Here is a 26,062-nt window from a genome sequence, read left to right on the forward strand (position 1 = left end):
AACTGGTTCTGTCATTGCTGCATTAAGGTGCAGGTAGTCATAGCTCATGTTGGACATCTCTGCGGCCTTCGATACCATCGACCATGGTATCCTTCTGGATCACCTGGGGGAGTTGGGTATCGGGGGCACTGCTCTGCAGTGGTTCCGTTCCTACCTCTTGGGTAGATTCCAGATGGTGGAGCTGGGGGACTGTTGCTCTGATAAGAGGGCCCTTATATCTGAGGTCCCTCAGGGAGCGATCTTGTCCCCTATGCTATTTAACATTTACATGAAGCCACTGGGAGAGATCATCTGGAGACACGGGGCGCGGTGTTATCAGTATGCTGATGACACCCAAATAGTCTTCTCTGTGTCGCCGACTGATGCAGTGACTAGGGATGGCATCTCTCCGCTCAATGCCTGTCTGGAGTCGGTAATGGGCTGGATGAGGGAAAACAGACTCAGCCTGAATCCAGAGAAAACAGAAGTGCTTCTGATAGGTTCTCCCGGTCCTGGGAAGGTGGTTTGTCCACCTGTCCTGAATGGGGTCACGCTCCCCGTGAACGACTCAGTTCGCAGTTTGGGGGTGCTTCTTGATTCGTCGCTGCACCTGACTCCTCAGGTGGATGCGACAGTTAGAAGCACCTGTTATCAGCTTTGGCTGATACGCCAGCTGCGTCCCTACCTCGACCGGGGGGACCTTGAAACAGTGGTGCATGCACTGGTAACCTCTCGACTTGATTTCTGTAATGCGCTCTACATGGGGCAACCCTTGTACCAAACTCGGAAGCTGCAGTTGGTTCAAAATATGGCCGTGAGGCTGGTCACTGGTAGCTCCAGGGCCAACCACATAACACCGATATTGAAAGATCTGCATTGGCTGCCAATCCGCTTCTGGGCCCAATACAAGGTGTTGGTTGTTACCTATAAAGCCCTAAATGGCTTGGGCCCAGAGTACTTGGAGGACCGCCTCTCCCCATACAATATGCCCTGCACACTCAGGTCAGGTGGGAAAAATCTTCTGAGCGTTCCCAAGACAAGATTTGTACTAACGGCGCAAAGGGCATTTTCTGTTGCGGCCCCGCAATCTTGGAACGCTCTCCCTGAGGAGCTCCGCTTAGCCCCCTCCCTGGAGTCGTTCAAGAAGAACCTGAAGACTCATTTATTTTGTCAAGCCTTCCCTCACATGTCCTGATTGTTTCCCCCTGTGTACTGTGTATTGTATTGTATTTTTAGATTGATTATTAATTTTTAACTGATTTTATGATGGTTTTTAATGATGTATAGTTATGTTTGGTTTTATTTGAAGTATTTTTCATTGTTAAATTTGTTTTCTTTTTAATCTGTATTGTATTGTATTTGTATCATTTGTAAACCGCCGTGATCGTGGGAATGGCGGTATAGAAATAAAATTTCAATCAATCAATCAATCAATCAATCAGTGTTGTTGCTGCAGGTTAAAATGGTCCCATTTCAGACAGCGATTCAGTTATTTTCCAGTGGATTTATTAAATGCTTTTAATAGTTGATGTGATAGATTGCATTAACAGATGTACATCTTTGTGACTGATGTTGTATATTTGCAGACACTTCCTCCTTCTACTGGCCCACTAGTTTATAAGCTTGAACTGTCATCTGATATATAAATACAGCACAGATGGTAGTATCTCTGCTGTACCTTCTAGTGCTTTGCTGCTAGGGAAAGTGAAATTTTCTGATAGCCTTTTCTCTTTTCTATTAAATTCAGCTGTCAGACTGTTAACCAGGGCTAGTTACAGGGAGTGTATGATTCTCATTTTATAACTCCCTCACCTGGTGGTGTAGCTAACTTTGAACTGGGTGAGACAGTGCTTCTGAGGGCCTGAACAGACAGGCCAAAATAAAGCTGCTTTGGGTCACTTTGGAGAGATGCTGTTTAAATGACACACACATCTTAAGAGGCTAGAAGCTGCCCCAAAGCTGCGCTTCAGCCCTTAGGACTGAAGTCAGCCAGTGGGGATCACCTGGAGCTGCTTGCCCTGCCCCGGACCCTAACCAGCTTTCAACAGCACAGGTGCTACCACTTGGAGGCCCTGCAGGGCTTGTCTATCCCTCACTCTACATCAGTGGTGTCCCTAGTATTTGTGTCACCCTATGTGGGTGCCTGGGGCTACTGGGGGGGCTGCTGCCTTCCAAATACCCACTCAGGGCTGCCGGGAGCAGCAGCCAGGCAATAGGGAAGGTGGGACAGATGCATGATCACTTGCTTCTCCTTCCCCTGTGCCTTAGCCACTTTAGATGAGCTAGCCAAGGCAACAAGGAATGTAGGGGAGGGCATGTGTGCTCTCCCCTCTTTCCCTTGGGCAAGTAAGCCAAGTCAACAGGGAAAGAGGGGCAAGCTTGGGTGAGTGAGCCAAAGCAATGGGGAAAGAGGGTCAAGCACACATGTACCCCCCCTCCTACCCTGTTGCCTTGGCTTGCTTGGCCCAGAGCGCCAGATCAGTGAGGAAGGGGGCAGGGACATGAGCTCATCCCTCCTTCTCTGCTGCCTTGTCTCCCTTGAGAGCCAGGGCAGTAGAGAAGAAGACCCCAGCAGCAGTACTGTGCCCCACCCCTACAGCAGCAGGAGGGACCAACCGTGTGTCACCCCTCCTGTACCTCCCAGTATGTTATTGCTCTTAATCTCACAACCATATACACCCTTCTGTTCTAGAGGCTTCATTGATGTGAAGGCTCATATGGGTAATGGGCAGGTAGAGAGAGTGGACTGCTTGCGAGTGAATAGATTTACCTAGTAGTTGCACCCTTAGCATTTTATTGTTGTGCAGAGCTCTATTGATTTGAGTGGCTACTGCCAGGGATGTGGGACCAGGCTACGGTATAAAGGAAAGGGGACTACCCTTACCCAGCCAAAAGAAAGATGGGCCAGAGCAGATCCAATCCAGGAGGGGCTACAGTGCAGGAAATTCCCATTGCTCCTTCCTCTTCTTGCGGAAAAAGCTAACAGTAACATCTGCTCCACAACATGTCCATAAAGCTTGTTTCTAAGGTGAAGGGGCCACAGGGATTGCCCAAGAATGCTTGGTCTTCTGAAGCACAGTGCCATGGAGCCAAGGTGAGGCCTGGAGCTGCCTGGCACTTCTTGTCTGTGAGTCCCAGGCATTAAATTGTGTCTGTAGCTTTGCTGCCTAGTAATCTGTGTCTGGTCAAAATTCAAAGTTCTGGTTATGACCTCTAAAGCAGCAATGTGGGAACAAACTATTTGAAAGACTTCACTCCCCTATATGAGCCTGCCTGGATTTTAGGATGATCAGGAAAGCTCATCCCTTGGTTCATGCCCAGAGGCCCATTTGATGGGGATGCAGAAAAGAGCTTTCTTAAAGGAGGTGTTCCCAAGCTCTGCAATGCCCTGCTGTGGGATGACTCACTCTCTGTTATGTTTCCAGTATATTTTCAAAAGTTTTTATATGTTTTGTTGACGAATTAAAATGGTGATGATGTTCTGTGATGACTCGATGAGGCAAAGACCTTTCTAACCAAAGAGGATTTTGGTAACTAAGGAATTTGATAGGTGAAGGAAACTATCGTGTCTTCTTATGGATGTGTTTCCAACCTGTTTTTATATTTTTTTGATTGTATCAATATTTCCTTTAATTTTCTAGATTGCCATTTTTTGGCAGAAAGAAGGGATGTAAATTAAATAAATAGATGTATACATAACCTATGCCTAATCTACTTAAAGTGCACAAATGTGTCTTGTGTGCAGGTCAGATTCAGGGAGGAGAGAATTTTTCCACTAAACATCCATACTGGCCCTTGAAATGGTTTATTTTTTGGTTTATCAGCTCTTGAAATGGCATGGAGCCTGGAATCTTATAAGAGTGTAATGTAAGCAATTTGATCTTCTGCCACCCATATTTAGGAAAATAATTTTTAAAATCAATCAATCAATTAATCTTGATGGAGCCTCACAGACTACTCAGTGTTTTGCATCACAGCGTCTTGCTCACCTTGTTCTTTTTCCAGTCATTTGTGCTTTATTGCCAGCAGTCAATATAAATATATTCTGTACATTTGGTGCTTTAAAGAGATAAGGCATTTGCTTATCTTCTTCCTTGCTCCATATGTTCTGTTCGGAAGATTAATTTTTAAATGTATTTACTTAAAAGAGTGTACAAGATGATCATGAAAGATAAAAAAGCTGCTTGTGGCACAGTGCTGAAGACAGACAGCAGGACTTGCTAAAGCAAATAAAACAAAGGTTTCTGAAGTCTGTGTGGTATGCTTGCATGCTCTCAGAGTAATGGATTTTAAAGGTTAAATAAATGTAAATCTTGTAGTCCAGCTCTAGTTTTATTTTAAAATATTATTACTCTGTTATATTTTCTCTTATAAGGTTCAATTTTAGATTAACAGCTAGGATGCTTAGAACTGAACTTGGACAATGCTCTGATAATTCATAATGTATTTCTGTCTTGGAAGCTAAGCAGTTTTAGGGCTATTCCTGTTTCGTGGGAAACTATCAGAGAACTCCATGTACATGTGGAGCTTAGTGGAGCAAGGGTGGGAAGTTACACAGTAGTATTACAGATAAGGAATTGCAACTGACAATTCTGATTCACACATTTTCTGAGGAAGAAAATACTGTTGTTAATTATTAATGCCTTGATTTTAGGCCACAGTGGTTAACAGTAAGCAAATTAATTCTTGCTGTAAATATGATCAGGGATGGAAGTGTAAAAGGAAATTTGTTGTTGTTGTGTGCCTTGAAGTTCACAACCATAAGGTGAACCTATCACAGGGGCTAAGAGTGTGTAACTTGCCCAAGATTGGGTTTCCATGGTTGAGCAGGGAATCAAACCCAAGACATACTTAGACTCTTTCACTGTTATGTTCCTGTGAAAGATTGCTTTGGGCGCTGTAAAAAAACTTGGAGAAGATTTTCATGAACATGTACTATACCAACCTTAAGTCTACTGTAAACTTAAGTATAAATTTTTAGTGCTGACCTATTCAGAAAATAAGGAGACCAGACATCAGGCTTTGAGTTGAATAGGGCCACTTTTATTAATTATTTAACTCTGAACATTTAGCTGTGAACTGCAGGGGGTTGGACGGAGGAACTACTAGTGTGGCATTCTTCTGAGACAGGGGTCCCTCTCCAACCTTCCCCTCAAACAGTGGGGTCACTCATGGTGTCACCTCCCCCCAATTGACTCTTCCTATTTCACACCATACTCCTTAGTAATGGTTTTTTGCACTAATGTTACTCATAAATCATAGTTCCCATATACCACTGAATGCAATGCTAATAGTTGTTACATCAACAACTAGCAAAATGAAAATTATACTTTCAAAGTATAATATCGTAAGCACAGCCTAAATGTGTTTACATATATACATTGTGAAGATTTGGTTAAAATGTGATGTTTTTAAAGAAAATTTAAAAAAGAATATTTTTTTAAAAAGTCAACATTTTAATTCCTTTAACATTTTAATTTTTTTTAAATTTTTAAATTCTAATTTTTTAAAATTCTGGGGCCTCTCCTTTCTCTTTTCACTGAGCTTCACCCCACCATATCTTAAAGCATTTTAAAGGGAAGCAGATGAATGCTACAGCCCGTTTCTGCCAAAAGGTAGGTATTTGAGGAGCAGTGGTGTCCCCCCCCCCCCCCTTAGGGTGTCATCCGGTGCTCTCCATACCTCCCTGCATCCCCTATTGACGCCATTGCCCTCAACCACCAATGAATGAGATACCTACCTCTGGTGACCTGGTGCCACCTGGATGGCTCTCTTCATGGAAGGCCTCTCTAAGTGACCCCTCCCCTCTAACCCTAAAACTCAAAATGAAGAGATCTCTTATACATATATCTATGGTCCATAACACACTGCAGAAATAATTCAGCTTGACACTACTTCAACTTCCCTGGCTCACTGCTAGGGAATCCTGGGAATTGTAGTGCTGTGAGATATTTAGCCTTCTCTGTCAGAGAGTTCTGATGCCACAACAACTACAATTCCCAGGATTATCAGTACTGAGCCAAGGCAGTTAAAGCGGTGTCAACCTGGATTATTTCTGCAGCGGATTTTGGCCTAAGAGAAGCAAGAAGCATCAGTATGGCTTGCAATGTGAATTCTGGTTGGCTGTAGTTTTTCCTTATTAAATCATTGTTTTCCATTTCCTTAAAAAAAAGAGGAAAAAAAGTTGGTACCACAAGATTTCAAAGCTGTTTCCTATATTATGTTTTAATGTTAGGGTGGGTGTGAACTGACACTTTGTGGGAAGCTTTTTTTCTTTTAGCATGAATTGTTTAATTGGTTGGTAACCTCTCTCCCCTGGTAACTGCTGTTCCTTGAAAGCAGAGCTTGGAATGTGATATTTAAAAAGAAAGAACACAGTGATGACTTGAAATCACAGCTAATTTAACAGTGGCCCAGTGATACACCAGGTCCCAGATTACAATTCTACCAATGTTCGGTTACAGATGGCTTTCACGTGTCCTTATATTCATTTTCCTTAAAAGTTTCCCCCCAAATACAGTATCTGTGAAAATATGCAGGCTTAACTGTGAGAATCTGACATATAACGTAAAGGAGCTGTGTAGGTAGTTTTGTGTCAAGTTAGGTTTTGTATTTGTTTTTTGTTTTTTTAAAACAGATGTCTCTCATGGTTCATTGCAAGTTATTTGTGAAACTGAGTGAACTTTCAAAGCAGCAATATATATCACAGCCTACTGATCACAAAGCAGAAAACCCCCAAAGCCCCCCAGGTTTGCAGCATTTTCAGTGATGCCCAGAATAGCTTTGGGGGTTTGAATCTTTGTCTGGCTTAACAAAATAGTGGCTTGCAAAGGGCAAGGTATACTCTTTCTGGACAGCTGAAAAGGCAATTGAATTTTTGTGGCTTTTGACGCTGTTCCCACTTGATAGCAGTGCATTCATCTTCTGCTGATTCTAAGCCTCTCTAAGGACTCATTTATGCTTTGCTATTCATGAGATGTGCTGAGACACTTTAACAGTGCAAGAGGTCACTCAGACAAAGTAATGGAGCTTTCCATTGACTCGAAGGGACAGAAATGCTGATGAAACTATGGACAGTAGCAAGAGTCTGCAAACTGAACTCGTGGCAAGCAACTTGGCTGTTTACTTCACCGAAGGCTGACTCTTATCTTTTGTTGAAAGTCTGTTTACGTAGATTAAAATCTCCTGGCCATGTTACTGTATCATGTGGTCCCAGCCCTGCAGTAATAATAGGAAACTTATTCTGAAGTTAGTGCACCATTAATTACAAGTTATAGGAAATATAGTGCAGAACAAAGCCTGGAAATCTTACTATCAAGTCCCCATATCTTCTAGTATCAGGGACATGCTGGCCAGGAGATTCTGACAAATGTAGTTTAAAAGATCACTTTTCCAAGCTCTAGTTATGAGGGATATTGATGCAGAGGAGACAATCAAGTTATTCAGCAGTGTGGAAAGAAAGTAATGTCATTGATAAGGCCTACCCTTTTCTTGAGGTAGAATTTTCTCTGGGGTTCATATATTATGTTTATTCATATATAAACCAGGGGGTTAGTTGGGAATGTGCAGGAGAGAGCAGCTGAATACCCAATCTCTCTGGCCTGAAATTCAGCCTGGCTTACTACTTGTATCTGAACAGAGGTAAGATAGGGAGCATGATCGACTACTAGGTGGGAAAGTGGACAAGTAAAGCTTCAGCTCTTCAGCTTTCTTTGCTTCATTTCTTTCTCCTTCCCTACTTCATAAGTGAGTAACATGTGGCTGCTAGTGGTATATTCAATTTTCCCCTTAAGTCCCACTAAACCCAGTGGGGCTTACTCCTGCCTAAGTGTTTTGGAGGACCACAGCTCATCCATAGAATATGTGCGTACTAAGTTTTTTATTCTGATTTTTGAAAGAAAATGCCATTTGTCTGATACACAAAAGGAGCTGTACTCTGTAAACAGGGTTTCCTGGGTGAAAACTGGAGATGGCGCCTGTATCTATAATGGGTGTGTAAAGGAGAACAAATACCAGGTCCTGTAGGCTATATTTCAAAGGAAGAACTGGCAAAACCACCTCTGAGTATTTGTTGCCTAAGAAAAAACTATGAAATTCATGAGGTCACCATACATCAGCATGTGACTTAAAGGCATATATATATATACACACACACATATATATACACACAGGAGTGAATTTCAGCAGCTGCTGATTAACTTTGCTTGTTAACTGGTTGTATGACAAGCAACACCTGCTATTAACTTTGCTTGTTAACTGGTTGTATGACAAGCAACATCTGTTGAAATTCCCTCTCCTGTACAGCCATTAACTAGAGAGGGTACAGGTGCCCTCTCTAGTTTTCAGTTTGGCAAATTGGAAGCAGGTTGCCATAATTGTCCACTATTACCAGGAACAAAATGTAGGACAAATTCAAGACCAAACTGTAGGACAACTGCAGGACAAAACTCAGCCCAAATGTAGGACATTTAAGAAAAATGGAGGACCTTAAATATCCTACATTTTGGGCTGAGTTTTGTCCTGCAGTTGTCCTACAGTTTGGTCTCAAATTTGTCCTACATTTTGTCCCTGGTAATAGTGGACAATTATGGCAACCCATGCTGGCAGCAGGATTTTGTAGGAATGTTGCATAAAGAACACACATACTTATACTATTGGGCTGCTGGATTCTGAAGAGAATACGGATACAAGTAAAGATAGCCCTTGATGAATCATTGTATTGTTGATGAATCACTGATATATTGTTGTAGCAATTATATAATGATGGGTTATGGAACCTGCCTTGGCTGAAAGACATTGTTCTTCAGTCTTCTGGTAATAGCTACATTTCCAGTCTTACCCATCAGAAATAATTTCTTGCTAAAAGGGTGTAGGGGTTGTTTTGTATGTATTCAGAGGCAGCTGATTACTTTTATAGAAGCAGAATTTATGACTCACTCATTTTTCTTTTACCACTGGAAGAAACTCTTAACTTTCCTTTTCTTTCCCTTTCCCACACTCAGGGTGGAGACATTTCAGGCTGGCAGCCTTGTTAACCCATACATTTCCAGGTTGATTTGGAGTTGGATAGGTCTACTTGGCTTGGTATTGCCTGTTCATGTTACGCTTTCAAATTATGGGAAAATTGGAGTGCTATGTTTCTAGAAAAATGGGGCTCATGAAAGTTCAGTGTTTAGAAAACAGAGCAGCAACAACAATTCATGTTAAAACATCATATCACCTCCTTCATGTATTAGTCACCGGAGGCTCCGCATGATTAAAGGGTCTGACATATATCTCCTCCTCCATATTTTAAGCATTGACACAGGAGGACATACTATGTGTGGATGTTGGGGACCAGGACTAAGCCATGCAGTGTAACCCCACTGCTGCTTTAATTACATGAAGCCTCTCTCTCATCAGTAGCATGTGATGGGAGTTAATATACATAGACAGGAGTACTTCCCCTGTCTGCTAAACAAATATTTGGACTAGCCCTTTCTTGAGTTTCAGTGGTTTGTAGATTAAAGTCTCCCTGTCATTCTTTCATCTTTAGAGGCGTGTTGGTTTTTGGTAATCTGCTGATCAGCTCAGCTGTGTTTAAACCCTTCTCAAATGGATTAAAGTGGTCTTTTTCTATCAAGAAGACCTATTGTAGCAGGGGTGTGGAAACTTACTCCTGTTGGATTTGAGTCTTGATAGCGTAGCCAGTGCGCCAAAAGAGCTGGGGGGGGGGTACAAGTTCCCCTCTCCATCTTTATGGGAATGAGACTTCTGATATCACTATGGTGCAGATACATTACTAAGCAACTTGCTGTAGTCTATTGTGATCCTTCCTATGATCCAAGATCTTAGCAACAAGTGTGTGTTTGTGACAGTGTTGAATTATGTATCATGCTGCTACTTGTTTTGAGATGAACTCTGCCACCCTTGTATAGCCCCTCTGAACTTCTGCTGTAAGATATCTCTACAGTTATGCAAACCTCCCTATAATTCAGTCTAAATTTGCCTTCCTGTGTAGTTTTTCCTTTTATGGGAAATTCAGTTATTAATTAGAAATGTATTGTCAACGTTTTCTGTTCTGCTCCCTGCCTCTATTAGCGAAGTATGCTATAGTCCACAGCAGTCAACAGATGCAGGGAAGTCAACAAATGCAACTTATCACAGGTGACCAACTTTTTTTCCCCCTGACGGCCACCTCTTCTAGGTTAACACTTGATGGACTCTTGCTGTTCTCTGTACAGTACAGAGAATTTGGACATGGTCAGAATGAGAAAGGGAAACTACCCTTTCTCTATATAATTGGTGTGTATAATCTGTGTGTGCCATGTTGTGGGACATAAGTGGGGAGTGTTCAGAGGGTGGTGCAGGTGATTGAAAGCAATAAGAAGACCTAATGCCTCCATTTTGAGTGCGGTCACTGAACAGAAAATGTATCATAGAATCATAGAGTTGGAAGAGACTGCAAGGGCCATCCAGTCCAACCTCCTGCCATGCAGGAAATCTAAATCAAAGCATCTCGACTGATGGTCATCCAGCCTCTGTTTAAAGACCTCTAAGGAAGGAGACTCCACTACACTCTGAGGGAGTGTGTTCCACTGTAGAACAGCCCTTACTGTCAGGAGGTTCCTCCTAATGTTGAGATTGAATCTCTTTTCCTGTAGCTTGCATCCATTGCTCCAGGCCCTAGTCTCTGGAGCAGCAGAAAACAAGTTAGCTCCCTCCTCAATATGACATCCCTTCAAGTATTTAAACAGGGCTATCATATCACCTCTTAACCTTCTCTTCTCCAGGCTAAACATCCCCAGCTCCCTCAGTCGCTCTTCATAGGGCATGGTTTCCAGACCCTTCAACATTTTAGTCACCCTTCTTTGGACACGCTCCAGTTTTTCAACATTATATCTCCCTGTATGAGCTCCCCAGAATATTGAGGTCCTCGGGAGAGGCCCTTCTCGCTATCCCACTACCTTCTCAGTATTCCAGGTGGGGCCAGACCAGAGCAGAATAGAATGGCACTATTACTTCCCTTGATCTAGACACTATACTTCTATTGATGCAGCCTAAAATCACATTGGCCTTGTTATCTGCCGCATAACACTGTTGACTCATGTTCAACTTATGGTCTACTTGGACTCCTAGATCCCTTTCACATGTAGTTTCATTCAGCCAGGTGTCCCCCATCCTATATCTATGCATTTCATTTTTCTGCCCTAAATGCAGTACCTTACATTTCTCCATGTTGAAATTCATTTTGTTAGCTTTGGCCCAGCTTTCTAATCGATTAAGGTCATTTTGAATTTTGATCCTGTCGTCTGGGGTATTAGCTATTCTTCCTAATTTGATGTCATCTGCAGATTTGAGAAATATACCCCTAATTCTGTCGTCCAAGTCATTGTTAAAGATGTTGAATAGCACTGGTCCCAGGACAGAGCCCTATGGGACACCACTGGTCACTTCTCTCCAGGATGAAAAGAAGCCATTGTTGAGCACCCTTTGGGTTCGGCCAGTCAACCAATTACAAATCCATGTAACAGTTGCTTTATCTAGCCCACATTCTACAGGCTTGTTTGCAAGAATGTCATGGGGAACCTTGTCAAAAGCTTTACTGAAATCAAGATATACTATATCCACAGCATTGCCTTCATCTACCAAGCTGGTGATTTTATAAAAATTAAAAAAGATTAGATTTGTCTGGCATTACTTCTTTCTCTGAACCCCGTGTTGACTTTTTGTGATTAGGGCATTGCTTTCTATATGTTTACAGACTCTCTGTTTAATGATCTGCTCTAGAATCTTTCCTGGTATAGATGTCAGACTAACTGGACGATAATTGTTGGGATCCTCTTTTTTCCCTTTTTGAAGATGGGGACAACATTTGCCCTCTTCCAGTCTAACTGGGACTTTTCCTGTTCTCCAGGAGTTCTCAAAGATTATTGCCCATAGCTCCGATATTACATTTGTCAGTTCTTTTAATACTCTTGGATGTTGTTCATCTGATCCTGGAGATTTATATTCGTTTAGATTAACCAGATATTTCTGTACTATCTCTTTGCTTATTCTGTGCTGAAATTCCCCTATTCTGTCCTCTGCTCCATTATCCTCAGGTTGAGCACCCCTTTCCTTTTCTGAGAACACTGAAGCAAAAAAGGTGTTGAGTAATTCTGCCTTTTCTCTGTCCCCTGTTAGCATTTTGCCATCTTCTCTATGCAGCGGCCCTACCATTTCGTTCTTCTTTCTTTTGCTGTGGACATACCCCAAAAAGCCCTTTCTGTTGTTCTTAACCTCTCTAGCAAGCCTGAGTTCATTCTGTACTCTACCTTTTCTGTCTTTACCCCTATACAGGCTAGCTATTTGTTTGAATTCCTCTTTGGTGATTTCCCCGTTTTTCCATTTCTTATACAGTGGTGCCTCGGGTTACGAAATTAATTCGTTCCGCGGCTAATTTCGTAACCCGAAAAACCTTCGTAAGCCGAATTGCCATAGGCGCTAATGGGGAAAAAAGCCGCGGCTCTGCCGCGGCTCCATTTAAAACAGCGCCGGAGTTTTTTCGTAACCCGAAAAAACTTTCGTAACCCGAAACAATAAATCCCTATGGGATTTATTCGTATCCCGAAAAATTCGTAACCTGGGTATTTCGTATCCCGAGGTACCACTGTACATGTTCCGTTTAAAACTTAGCTCAGTTGAAAGTTCCTTAGTCAGCCATCCTGGTTTCTTGAGACATCTCCTATTTTTCTTCCTTGTTGGAACTGTTTGAAATTGTGCCTTCAGTATCTCCCTTTGGAGAAACTCCCATCCATCTTGAACTCCCTTCTCTTTTAGTATTCCTGACCATGGGATCACCCCCAATATTTTCTAAGTTTACTAAAATCAGCTTTCCTAAAGTCTAGAATACATGTCTGACTATGCCTGGCTTCTCCTTTCCATTGTATAACAAACTCCAGGAGTACATGATCACTCCCCCTAACAATCCCACCACTTGCACTCCATTAATTTACTAGGTCATCCCTGTTGTTTAGGATCAGATCCAAAATTCTACAGAACTGTTTTGAGAAATCTCATTATTTTGCTTAAATCTCTAGATAAGGCAGGCACACAGATATTTTAGTGCTAGGTCTGTAGCGGCCATAGTAATTGGCAGACTATTTTGATGGATAAATGTGACTATAGATTGGAATAAGACTGGGCAAAGATATTTTATTGTATTTTATGGGTGGTACCCCCCTCCCCAGTCCACATACAATAGTTGACTGGATTGACAGTTGAATCTTATTTCAGCACCTGCAATAGGATAACATCCACCACCGCACCTGAGACTGAGTGGTAGTTTGGGAGGTTTAGGATAGGTTGCCTTACACACACCATATTGACATTTGACAGAAGGGAACAGTTGGAGAGGAAATGAGAACTGCTGCAAGACTGCCACCAGTGCTGTTCCCCAAAGATCATGTAGGATGATCCTCGATTGGAAGCTGGAGCTGCAGTAGAAGTTTTTAAACTGAGTAACATTTTTGCTATATTGAATATTGACCTACAGAATTATTTGTTGTAGTTTATTATTTTTGTCTCTTTTGCAGATCTAGTGGGCCTGGGCCTCTTCTGGAAAGATCTGATACTGCACCATGACGACTGGAATATCAGAAGTTGGGGAATTATCCTTGGAGCCTTTGCTCACTTGCAAATTGTGCCTATCTGAATATTCACTGGATAAGATGACTGCTCTTCAAGATTGCAGCTGTATCTTTTGTACATCGGTAAGTGTGAACAACAATGTTAAAGGAAAAGAATAGGATGAAATCATGAAGCAGCTACATGATACAGAAAATACCTGATTCATTTATGACATTTATATATCACTCTGTAGCTGGAAAGGATCTCAGAGCAGCTTCCTTATTAAACATGATGGTTCTTGCCCTAAAAGGCTTGTAGTCAAAAGTGACAGGACTTAAAAGGAAAAAGGGAAGAAGAGGGAAGAGAAAAGAAGAGGACTCAGGCCCATTTTTTTTTAATGTTCTAAGGATTACATTTAACATAAGTTTATTAATGTAATGCAGCCAGCCCAATTAAGAATAAAAGAATTAATCCTTCATTTTTATTTGCTTATAAATATTATGTGTGTGTCACCAAGTTCTTAAAAAGCTTCAAAAGCTGAACATTTTCTAGGGTCTACTGAAGGATATATTTCCCATGCAAAATTGAGTATACATTTGATATTCATCCGAACCTATGAAGATGCTCTCCTTTGAAATTTGGCTCTTTCAACCAAGTTGTTGTTGTTGTTGTTGTTGTTGTTGTTGTGTGCTTTCAAGTTGTTTCCGACTTATGGCAACCATAAGGCAAGCCTGCCACATGGTTTTCTTGGCATGGTTTGTTCAGAGGGGCTTTTGCCAGTGCCTCCCTCTTAGGCTGAGAGAATGTGACCCGCCTAAGGTCACACAGTGGGTTTCCATGGTTGAGCCAAGATTTGAACCCTAGTCTCCAGGGTCCTAGTCCAGTGCTCAAACCACTACACTGGCTCCCATAGGAAGATTTATTTGAAGAAAAGCAGAATATTTCCTTTTGCAGTTCTAGAGTGAATTTCTTTCCCCCACTTAAAGATTTTTTTGCTTGGAACAGTTTTTTTCTTTGCTCCTCTGCAGTCCCATGGTGGGCTGCTATATTAGTGATGGTGGCATGGGGCTAAAGGGTATAGCAATAGAGGAAATGTCTCTAGTTCAGCTCATAATTTAGAAAAGCTCCAGGACACAGTCTGTTGCCAAGTTTAAAAAAAGAGAGAAGAGTTTGGCTTTGTAAGAATACTTGTATGTAAATTATAGTTCCTTTCATCAGGACTAAATGAAAGCCTTATCCAGATTACTGCAGTTTCCTAGATGACTGCATAGATTTGTCATTTAAGGTACACAACACATTGTTCTATTTAGTGTGTAAATGTGGCAGTACTAATCTTTAACATTGTGAATGGTCTGAATGTGGAAAGTGGCTTGAATGTGGATCACTAGAAACTGCATATTTAAAAACAATGCAAGGATCAGTTGCTCATGATAATGTTGATCCAGCATTGTGTAGTGCTACACAATAGCCAGATGATGATGATGATGATGATGATGATGATGATGATGTTTATTTATATTCCACCTTCCTCCCAGTACAGGGACTCAAGCCAGTTAATAAATCTAAAACAGTCCAAGTTAAAACAGTATAAAACATGCAAAATACAAGTTAAAAACAATTCAAAGAATTAAAAACATTACATTATTAAAATTTAAAGTTTAAAACTCTTTTAAAACAAAAACAAAACAGCATCCATGTCATGCAAAAGCCTGGTGGCATAAAAATGTTTTTACCTGCTGCCGAAAGGACAGCAGGGATGGAGCCATCCTGGCCTCCCTAGGGAGGGAGTTCCAGAGCTTGGGAGCAGCTTTCTCTTGTCCCCACCAAACGTGCCTGAGAAGGTAGTGGGATAGCGAGAAGGGCCTCTCCCGAGGACCTCAATATTCATACAGGGAGATATGATCCTTCAAATAGCCTGGACCCAAGCCGTATAGGGCTTTATAGGTCAAAACCAGCACTTTGAATTGTGCCCGGAAACGGACTGGAGCTGTTGCAACAAGGGAGTTGTATTTGTGATCTGTGTTATACTGTACCTCTTTCTGTATGAGTGGCAGTGCCAAAGCAAAATGTGGCAGCTGTTACTGTGTGGAGAGATTCTAAAGAGAGAACGCATACAGTAGGACCCAGAGCTTAGAAAAAACACCATTTTACAATACAATTCTCGAAATCCCCCATTGGCATGGCATGTTTACTGGGTGATTTGGGAAACAATAATCCATTTTTTAAAAACATTTCCAAGCTCTGGTAGACTAGGATTACACCCATCTTCAACCAGTACTTACTATTTTACATGAAGAGGGAGACATGAAGAGGTAGCATGGTAATGCTATTTTACTCTGACTTTTGAACATCCACCTGTTTATTTTTTTGATACAGTGTGATCAAAATCTTAGAGCCTTATTACATGAGAAAAGAAAACCAAAAAAGATTGGGAAAGTAGAGGCTCTCTCTGTGCCTCTCCACATGCTGTTGAAGCACTTCTTTTTCTGAGGGAGATGATCATAAAGGTGTGTCTTTTATCATGCTGGAAAAAGCTGTTTGGCAAAAGGCACACTTTTATGACTGTTGCCCTTGGGAAAGAGAATGGAAGTGCTATGACAGCATATAGAGAGGCAAGGAAAAAGTTGCTGCTCTCCTGGTCCTTTTTGGCTTTCCTTTTTAATACAATAAGGTTCTTAGTCTTCTACCTTCATCCTGACTCTGAGAAAATTAGGTCATTATTAGGGTGCAGAGTGTGATTTGAATGTAGTTGCTTGAAATCTGCCCCTCCGTCCACAACACCTTCACACATACCATTGAGTGTTTATAATGTAATCAGGCAGCAATATAAGGCTATGATGCTTGGGACTGAATGTTCATGGAAGGAATGCTTGTGAAGGTAGTGACTGACATAAGGACACTGTTCCACTTATTGCATTATATCACATTAAAGAGATCATGTTCTTGGAGCGAGCTAAATTGTAACAAGAAAATCTGCCCTTCTTGAATGCAGGGTGATTTCCAGATCAGTTTTGCTAAGCTAAAACAAATGTGTGGGTGTTTGTGTTTAGCTGTCCAGCTATCTTCATGAGAGATTGCAGTGGACTCTCATTAAAATTTTAATAGAAACTGAGGCCTATTTAAGTTGCTTGTCCTAATTAGATTAGATTTGTTAAATCAATAGGAACTTGATAGCGCAAGATTTATGCAAGTTCCATTGAGTAAGCACACCAAGGAGAAGAAGCACTATCACCACTCCATAAAAGAGAGGTCTGTAGCTGTTCTCATCCTCCACCTGCTGTGGCCTCTCTTTAATAAGAACCCCTGCCTGCATGCCCACCTGCTGCCTGTTGAGAAAACCAGCTACACATTTGCAGGAGCAGAATCCAGGCTCTCCGGGTGCTGAGCTAGCAGCTGGTAAACCAGCATTGCCATCACCTGCTCCCCAACCTGAAAGGGGATATAACAGAATGTCTAGGTAGTGGGTCCACTAACAGTATGGGTGCTAGTGTTGCCAAAGGAGGTTCCCCCTTTGGGGGAGCTGCTTCATGTGTGGAGGGAAGCTAAGGATCAGTTACCCTGTTTGGAAGTGGAGAGGAGGTATTTCCCCCCCTGCTTTTTAACTGGCCCTTTTGTTTTATATGTCCTGCTGACAACCAGAGAGTAAGTATGGAGGAGGGGAAGCATCCAAGGGAGCAGCCATTGCAACATTAATAGGTAGCGTGAGATACAGAGTGGGGAGACAGAGCTATCAATATGGGAGACGGGAGAGCCACAGAGTGATAGTTGCTCAACCACTGCCTTGGATAGCCTTGGAAGCAGGGCTCCTGGGTTGAAAATACTGCTGCTTAATCCCCCTTGATCCAGGACCCGGATTAACATGCTGGCCTGTCTTGTATTATGGAGACCTGAGGTGGGGGTTAACCTTTCCCTGGATTCCACCTGAGTTTGTCCAATTGGGTTCTCTATGAAACAGTAGGCGAGGCCTGGGGGCAGGGAGGTGGAGTTGCAGTGGTCTGTCAAGATTCAGTTTCCCTCACCAGGTAACTTGTACAGCCCCTTGTTTCTCCCTTTCACTGATATCATATAGCTCATTGACAAGTAATGACAAATATTATTTCAAAAACTAAGGAACCCACCTCCAGCATCTGCAACCCATATTGTCAGGATTAAAATAACAGCAATTTCTAATGAGGATCTAAGAAATCACAATATTTAGCCACTAGCAGCACAAAATAACAGCGAAGTGGCCACTGAGAGGGAACAAGTAGATGCAGGGTGACAGCAAGTGGAAATAGTCAGCAAAAAGGAAGGTCTACTCTGAGTGCTTACCTTCGTTTAATCAGTTTGCAAAAGTCCTACATTGCACAAAAAGTTTTGGGTGCTACTTTGTTTATGACCTTGTTTTTATATATTTTAATGTATAACCCAAACATAACAGCATTCTTTCTGGGCCTTCTTTTGAAAGAAGGCCTTGGGAATATTGCCAATGGCTAGCAATTACCCCAACTCTGAAGTCTTCCCCACCACCACCTAGATCTTGTTTTGCAAACAAGTGTTATAATTTATTGAGACTCTTAAAGATATATTTTGGCAAAAGTCTTCAAGAATGAAAATATTTTCTTGTAGACTGAAGGTTGCAGTTATTGGAGCAGAATATTTGAAGGAAAAGTGATATGTTAAAAGGAAGCATGTGAGTAGACAGTGGGTGATAGAATACAGTTGGCCTTCCATATTTGAGCAGCATGTGGTTTTGCTTGCATCACCCTCCTCCTCTATACATCCTTGAGATCTCTACCTAGTTGTGAACAATGGGGGGGGAAGGCTAGTGGGATTTTTATTTGTATATCAATTTCTTTTTTGGCTCTACTGGTATTATCCAGATGTTGCATCCACTGTACAACTTCATGCTGCTACACTTCTTGCTATTTCCTAGTTCTTTGAGCACTTATTAATTAAATCTGAATTAAGTATTTACATTCATTAAATATAAACACATTTTTAGAAGTGCACTTCTATTTTTTTATCATTAAGCAAGCAATTATTAAATATTTGTTGGAGGAGAGGATTAAGCTCTGTTTTCTTCCCATTCCTCCTGTTCGAGAGAGATTTACTGGTATTTCTGATGTCAGTCAGAAATAAGGGTAAAATGGTTGGCATAGGCAGGTCTGCCTCCTGTAAACACTGCCATTTCCACCCTCCATTTGATCACTGGTGATTAGCTATGCTACTGAGGATCATCTTTCCCACTTCCATCCTTGATGACAGTATAAGGAAGCATTACTAAAATATTTTTGGAGCATGTATGTATAAAGCATTCTGAAATGGGCTAGACCATACTTGAGCATGCCTTAGAGTAGGAGTGGGTATTTGTGGATGATCTAGGGTCCACAGCAGTTTCATTTCCTCCAGGTCCTTGTGGGACATACCTGTCCTCTTTGAAAAATTGGAAGTGACTTATATTTTCCTAGAATGTCATTTAAACAACAACAACAACAAGGTGCGTGAGGAGGAGAATCACACCCTTTGGTGGATTTCCAGAAGTATGATTCTCCAGTCTTTTTCCATTTTTAAAAAATAAATTTTATTTCTTATAAAAAAGGCAGAAAACAATAACAAATACAAAGAAAAACAAGCTAAAATACAGATCCTTAAAAACCAACTTCAAATATTCAAGGTCACATGGGATGTAAAAGGGCAACATTACATAAAAACAGGGATGGGCTCAGAACACAGAGATACCTTCTTTGCACCAGTTCAATCATTGAAAGGGAATCTTATTACAAAGGAAGACCCACTTCTGCTCCAATTTTGTTGAGATAAGATATAAGTGGTGAACCATCGTTCTTCAAAAGGCAGAAGAAGATTCCACCCCCGCAACCTTCTAGATTGATCAGTGAGCTTTTCCATAAACCAAAAATTCCAAAATCGATATCACCAATCAGTCATATTGACCTTTCCAGTTTTCCAAGACCTGACAATTTCAATGCCAACAAAAATGCAATAATATCTTTATTGTGTAATGTCTTGTTTTCATTAATAAACACTGAAAGCAATAAAAGCTCTGGAGAAGGGACAATATTTTGATCAATGATTTCTGAAACTAAATTAACTACCGAATGCCAAAATGCATATACACTTGGACAGTTGTACCACATGTGCATTTTCCCATTTTTTTAAAATGGGAGTAGCTATAGGGTGCATAGAAGGGTTTAGAGGAGTGCATGCAACTCATAGGCTGCACAGTGCCCACTAGGTCTTAGAGATATTGATACTTTTGGCCAGCTTCTTGGTTCCTACTCTTTGGGGCTGAGTCTAGGACTGGTATGGGAATCGGGTCACCTTCAGATGTTGCTGGACTGCAACTTCCAGCTGGCTGTGCTGGCTACATTTGCTGGAAGTTGCAGTTCAACAAGATCTGGAGGGTGCCACAATTCCCACCTGAGGTTTAAGTGCAGGATTGCAGCTGACCTGAAAGTAAAACTGTGTCAAGCAACTTCTTTGTACACATATTAGGCTAGGAATAAAATGACCATATGTCAAGTACAGTGGATTAACTAGCACCACAAAATGACTGAAGGCAAACTACTACTTAACATGAATTGCAATGAACGTAACTGAAAAATAGTGAGAAGCAGTCTGGTATGGCGGATGGAGGATTGAACTAAGATGGAGAGACCTGGGTTCAAAGCTCCACATGACTATCATGTATGTTGAGGTGACCTTGTCAACACCATATGTCAGCCTAACCTATCTCACAAGGTTGCTGTGTAAATAAAACTGGGAAATAGGAGCATGTACTGTGTCTTGAACTCCTTGCTGGAAAGGTGGGATATAAATGTAATAAATAAATAAACATTTGTTGACTATAAGCCTACAGATAATTATTCTCCCTTCCCCTCCAAAATATATTGTCTATGTACCAAAAATAAAATTCTACTTACCACTTGGTGGATTAATAGAGATGAAGAAACTTATGCAAAAAGAGAAGCATTTAAGTGACTTAAATTTTCATTCTTCATAATGATGCATGAGCCAGATCTAAATACAGTAGAGAAAATACTGCAATTTGGACACTTGCTATGGCAAGATCCATGATGTGTTAAAGAATAACAGTGGTTTTCTGTGGTTATTTTCAGCAGCTGGTCTGGCTTTGTAGCTTGTAATTTCCCATTTGGGGGGAAAAGTTTCCATTTACTGGAAGGGACGGTTAATGGAAATTTAATCACTTTGCCATCTAGGCATATGTCTCCATTTGTGGTCTGTAAAACAAAAGAAATTAAATGAATTATTACTGTTATGTCTGAAGTTAAACATTGTTGCAACACTTCTAATCAAAGAAAGTGAATTATATTTGTGCATGTATTATCTGCTTCTATTTAGAGCTGCCTGGACCATGGCTATCCAAAGACAATAGGAAGGGTACAGGTCAGCTTCTTGTCTTCAGTGAAATATTTGACTAAAATATAAACTAAAATAAGTCCACTGGTTGTTCTTCTAAAGAGATCTAGTCTACATTCCTGAATTTCAGCTCTAGAGTCCTTTAGCTCTATATAAATTCCAGGATTGTATTGGATGACCATGGCAAATAAAGTAATATAAGTATGCATACACTCTGAACAACCTATTGAAAGCATAATCTTATATGGGTCTGCTCAGAAATAAGGCCTGCTGAGTTAAATTGGACTTTCAGAAGACTTACAGAAGTGCAACCCAAGAGAATGCTAGTTGCTGTGAGACAAAGACATCTGGGAATTGAGGGCATTGTCCATCTACCCTCATATGTTTCACAGGTTTTCAGTCATCTGTCCTGTCAAAGAGTAATAAACCTGGGTAAACACTATCCTTGGAATAATGTATCTCAAATGTGCTTACAGAAAAGCAAGTTTCACTGAATTCTCACTGGGGCTGCCTATCTTTTAACAAAAGTTACTTGTGGACAAATTCAAATATCTTGATATCTGGAGGAACAAAGGTTAATCTGTTCCAGGACCCATTTGCTTGTCTTTTTGAATGTCCACACTATACTTAGCACTCTTCTCCAGCACCAAATGACTTCACCCCCCTCAGCTACTTTCTTCATTGTCCAGTTCTCACATGTGTACACCGCGATGGGGCATATGATGGCTTGGACAATTCTGACTATAGTGCTCAGTTGTATATCTTTGCTCTTTAGGGTCTTGTCTAGTTCTTTCATAGCTGCCCTACCCATTCCTAGTCTTTTTCTGATTTCTTGACCACAGTTTCCATTCTGATAAATGTTAAATCTAGCTCCCAAACTTCCTAGCCAGCATGAACACTGTCATGCTGACTGGAGGTGCTGGAAGCTGTAATCTAAAAGTAATGCTGCCAAACTCTGCTACAAATCTCCAAGAGATCTACTAGTCAAGTACATCAGGAGTATATCTTCTGCATACTCCTGATAAATATCCTTGGGCTGTTGGAAATGTGGGAGGCTGATAGTTAAGGATAAGTTTGTGTTAGTGAAAAAAAAAGGCTATTATATTGCTTATGTGTGCACTTATTACATGGATGGTGCAGGCTCTGGCTCCTTAGATCTGCATGGTGCAAGCCTAAGGGAAAAGAGCAAGGATGAAGAATCCTGATGTTTCAGCTGCAAAAGGCTTTGTTAACCTGAAGGATTGGACTAATTTCTTTAGCAATTTGCCTTACAGAAAATGGCAAAAATGAAAAGGTGGGGGAGTTAATTTGAAGAACAGGTCAATATCTGCAAATCTTCACTTTGTTTCCAGCTACGCTTATATCTGTCAGATGCTTACACAGGACTATACGCTGTGTACAAAATGTCTATTGTCTTTGTGAGGCATGATCACGATATGTTATATACGTGCATTGCTCTTATGTGTGACAATTGTAAATGGGTGTGTAATGTTTCTGTACATAGGGGGAAAATGCCAAGCACAAACTCAGTGTCACAATGCTCTGCTGATTTAAATTAAAGGCTTTCTCCATTTCCCACTCTGTCCCTCCAGGTAGTCAACTTCCATTATTCTGGCATCTATTTTCTCATTGACGTGCATAGATTTTCATCAGAAAATAGAACCTCTGATACACATCAGAATTTGAAAAAGTTAACTACAGCTCCCCATATTCTTCAGCCAGCCCATTAGCTGAGGAATTCTAGGAACTGTACTCCAAAATGCAACATTTATCATCTCCAATGTAGTTTTATTTTATAATAGTTAATTCTGTACACTTATTTGGCAAGAACATGGATTTACTTCTTGTAAAGTTGCTCAGATGTCAGTCCTGTCCTGGAGATTCAGTTAATTTGGCCTTGTGATCTTGTTGCATACAGTATTTACAAGGTACCATCAAAGGGCCCTGGGATGAAGAAATGTGTGTTTCTGTGTTTCTAACTTGCATATTAGATGCAGTTTACACAGTGGATCAAAATGCTAGCTGCAAGCTTTTGTATTCTGAAAAATCCCTATAAATCCTGATACTGCAATAGTCACTGCTGCTAAATATCCAAAAAGCTGACTGAGCTATGTAGATGACAGTCCTGCTAATTTTAACAAATATAATGGCACTTCTATTGATTTATTTATTATTTACAGTCCCCTCAAGATGTAAATAATAATGCCCTCAAAATGTGGCACACGATGGCTAAATATGAAATGAATAAAATACATCCAGGCTGAAAACATGGGACAGATAAATTAAAACAAACATTTTAAATAGCAGTTTGAAACAAAGCAAGTTTAAAATGTTAATGTTTCTGAGCTTTTTACAGTTGCCCATATTAACTGCCAATGTCTGTGTATGTTATCCAAGCATTTTTATCACTGCTGGCTTGTATAGTATCCCAAATGTATAAACACACCTTATTTTGTACTGTTTGCCTCCCCCTAATTTCTGTGCAGTTTTTAAAATCACCAGTTTACTTCTAGAAATGTATAGTATGTATAGAAGTTGTGCTTACATAATGTATTGACATTCTGTTTTTGGCCAGTGTTTTATGTGGGCATGGAAGGCTTCTAGCAGTACCAGTCAAATGATATTGTAGAACTATTTTGTCTTTCCATCCTAAATTGTTTTTTCATAGGATGAAAAAAAAAAAGAAAGATGCAAGACAAAGCTGGAAAACTCTGGAGGGTTACAAATGGAAGATGTTTGCGTCAGGAAATTTCCCACCCTATTTCTAAAAATGAGTCTGGATGACTGTTCAGACTCCTCCAGAACCCCACTAAATAAAAATCTCATCCAGAACACCCCTAGCTTTCTACGATCCAAATTAGATGCTAACACTGGTAGCACTGTGCTTATGTTTTACCTTTTGTTATTTGCTTTCAGGGGTAATAAGGGTTGTAATTAGTCAGCTGGAAACCTTTTAAAGTTCTGAAATAGGGAAAGTTAATGGAACATGTTGAATGAAGGACTGTGTGTACTTGGGGGAAAATCCACCCTCATCTGGTGTGCTGATACCAGTCCTTTTTGTTTGTGGATGTGGAGTAAGATTATCTATAAGTGGTCTTAAATAATAACATGGATTTGTAGTGAGAGGAGTACAAGCGCCTTGTTGAGCCATTACCTAGCAACCTGAGATCTGAACATTCTGCCCAACTGGTGAACTATGTATTACATGGAAATGAATCTCTAACCATTTTAATGAAGAGAGGACTGGTGAAAAGTTGGTATTTTAAGCCTTTCTTTCAGAAAGGAAGGGGCAGGGGGAGGGATCGACCATCAAATAGTCAAAATAGTCATCAGATGCCTTCATGTGTACCCTCTTGTGCATTCCAGATATGTACAGTGGTACCCCGGGATACGAATGCGCCGCCTTACGAAATTTCCGGGTTACGAAAAAAATCCATTGAAAAAAACTGTTCCGGGTTACGAAGGTTATTTCGGGTTACGAAAAATTTTTTGGTGCTTTTCGGCGCTTTTTCGCACGAAATCGCGGCTTTCGCTATTAGCGCCTATGGGTTTTTCGGCTTGCGAAGATTTTCGGGTTACGAAAGCGGCGGCGGAACGAATTAAATTCGTAACCCGGGGTACCACTGTATTGCACTTACAATCCTACAGAAAAAAACATGGATGAGGGTTCCCCAAAAGCTAATAGTTCCAAATTTTATTAGCTTGAAAAAGTACCAGTACTCATCTACTGGATGATGAAGGATGTGGGACAGAGCTCTGCATTTCTGTACTGGGTATAGAAGAAGAGTCTTGCCTCCTTTACCATGAACTTGTCTGTTTAGAGTTCCTAGTTTCCTGTGAGATTCTCTAGACTAGTCTAAAGAATATGCAGAATAGCTCATTGAGTTTTGTCAGTACTTACTGCCTCCATATTCACTTGTTCCATTGTTTCTGGATCTCTACACTAGGGCTATTCCAAATGATTATTTTTTAAACAAGAGTATGATTTGCTGGCATGTTTCTGTGGATTAAAGGGTGCATTTTTTCCACTCTGTTTTTCATTTTAATTTTTTAGAGTTGTAGTGCTATAGCGAGAGCCAGCATGATATAGTGGTTTGAGTATTGGACTAAATCAAAGGGAGAGCAAAGTTCAAATTCCCGCTCAGGCACAGAAACCCACGAGGAGACCTTGGGCAAGTCACACTCTCAGCAACAGAGGGAGGCCAAGGCAATCCTACAAATTTTGCCAAGAAAACCCTGTGATAGATTCTCTGATGACCTTAGGGTCATCATAAGTCAGAAACGACTGGAGGATACATAACAGCAGCAACAACAACAACAAATGCAAAGGTGACATTTTGCTAATGCACTATAGGCTTCATCACACCAGGCTCCTCCGCTAAAATAGGGGTGGTTCCCACTGGTTGATACGCCGGGATTCAAATCGAATCCAAGGTGAGGCGTTCCTATTGGAAACCGAATTAACTCTAGAACAGTTCTAGAGTAACCCGCAATCGTTCCCACCTAAAATTGAATCGTAAAGCGGTTTATTATTTGATTCATGTTATCGTCATTTAACGCGGGTTAAAAAAATAGAAGGGTTGAACCTACATTTTTTTCCTTGCATCGGGATAGGAATCGGAGCATTTAAATAGGAACAACAGCCTTTGAAATCGGGTTAGCTGGATGGGAGAAGCGGAGCGCGATGGGCTGGCTTGGGGGGAGTCGCCCTTTCTGTCCCCATCCGTCATGGCTGTTGCCATTTTTGCTTCCCTCACCCCTTTGTCCGCTGTGGTCTTTCAATAAGAGATAAGGATTTTTATTATTTTTTATTTTAATGGTTTACAGGCGCTTAATCTCTTCAGCGCTTTAAGCGCCTGAAGTCCCGGCTGCTCAAGCGCCTGCATCTGCCAAAGGACTACAAGGCTTCCCCCGGTGGATTGCAACCTCCCCTCTGTGTGGGGAGAGCCCATTTCTAACGGAGGAGAGGCAGGAAGGGAAGCCTCCTCTCAAAGAGGCATTCCCTGCCCGCTTGGGCTCTGATCTCGCCCAGGAAGGGAAGGGCTCTGATCAATGGGGGGGGGGGGAATAGAGCCTTTCCATCTCTCTTTCTCAAACGGAATCTGCCTTCTCC

The 26,062-nt window shown here is 41.1% G+C and overlaps 1 protein-coding gene across 5 annotated transcripts in view; it reads left to right on the plus strand.

The window, feature by feature from the left end:
* The window catches only part of RNF144B (ring finger protein 144B), a 103,940-nt gene that overhangs the window by 55,724 nt on the left and 22,154 nt on the right, over nucleotides 1–26,062 (plus strand). For all 5 annotated transcript variants that reach the window (XM_042464912.1, XM_042464913.1, XM_042464911.1 and 2 more), the window contains exon 2: nucleotides 13,536–13,712. In XM_042464912.1, coding sequence (XP_042320846.1) covers nucleotides 13,581–13,712 — 132 coding nt within the window. In that variant the 5' untranslated portion in view covers nucleotides 13,536–13,580. The remainder of the gene's footprint in view (nucleotides 1–13,535; nucleotides 13,713–26,062) is intronic.

This window comes from Sceloporus undulatus, chromosome 4 (genome assembly GCF_019175285.1).
Source record: "Sceloporus undulatus isolate JIND9_A2432 ecotype Alabama chromosome 4, SceUnd_v1.1, whole genome shotgun sequence".
In the NCBI taxonomy this organism is placed as follows: Eukaryota; Metazoa; Chordata; class Lepidosauria; order Squamata; family Phrynosomatidae; genus Sceloporus; species Sceloporus undulatus.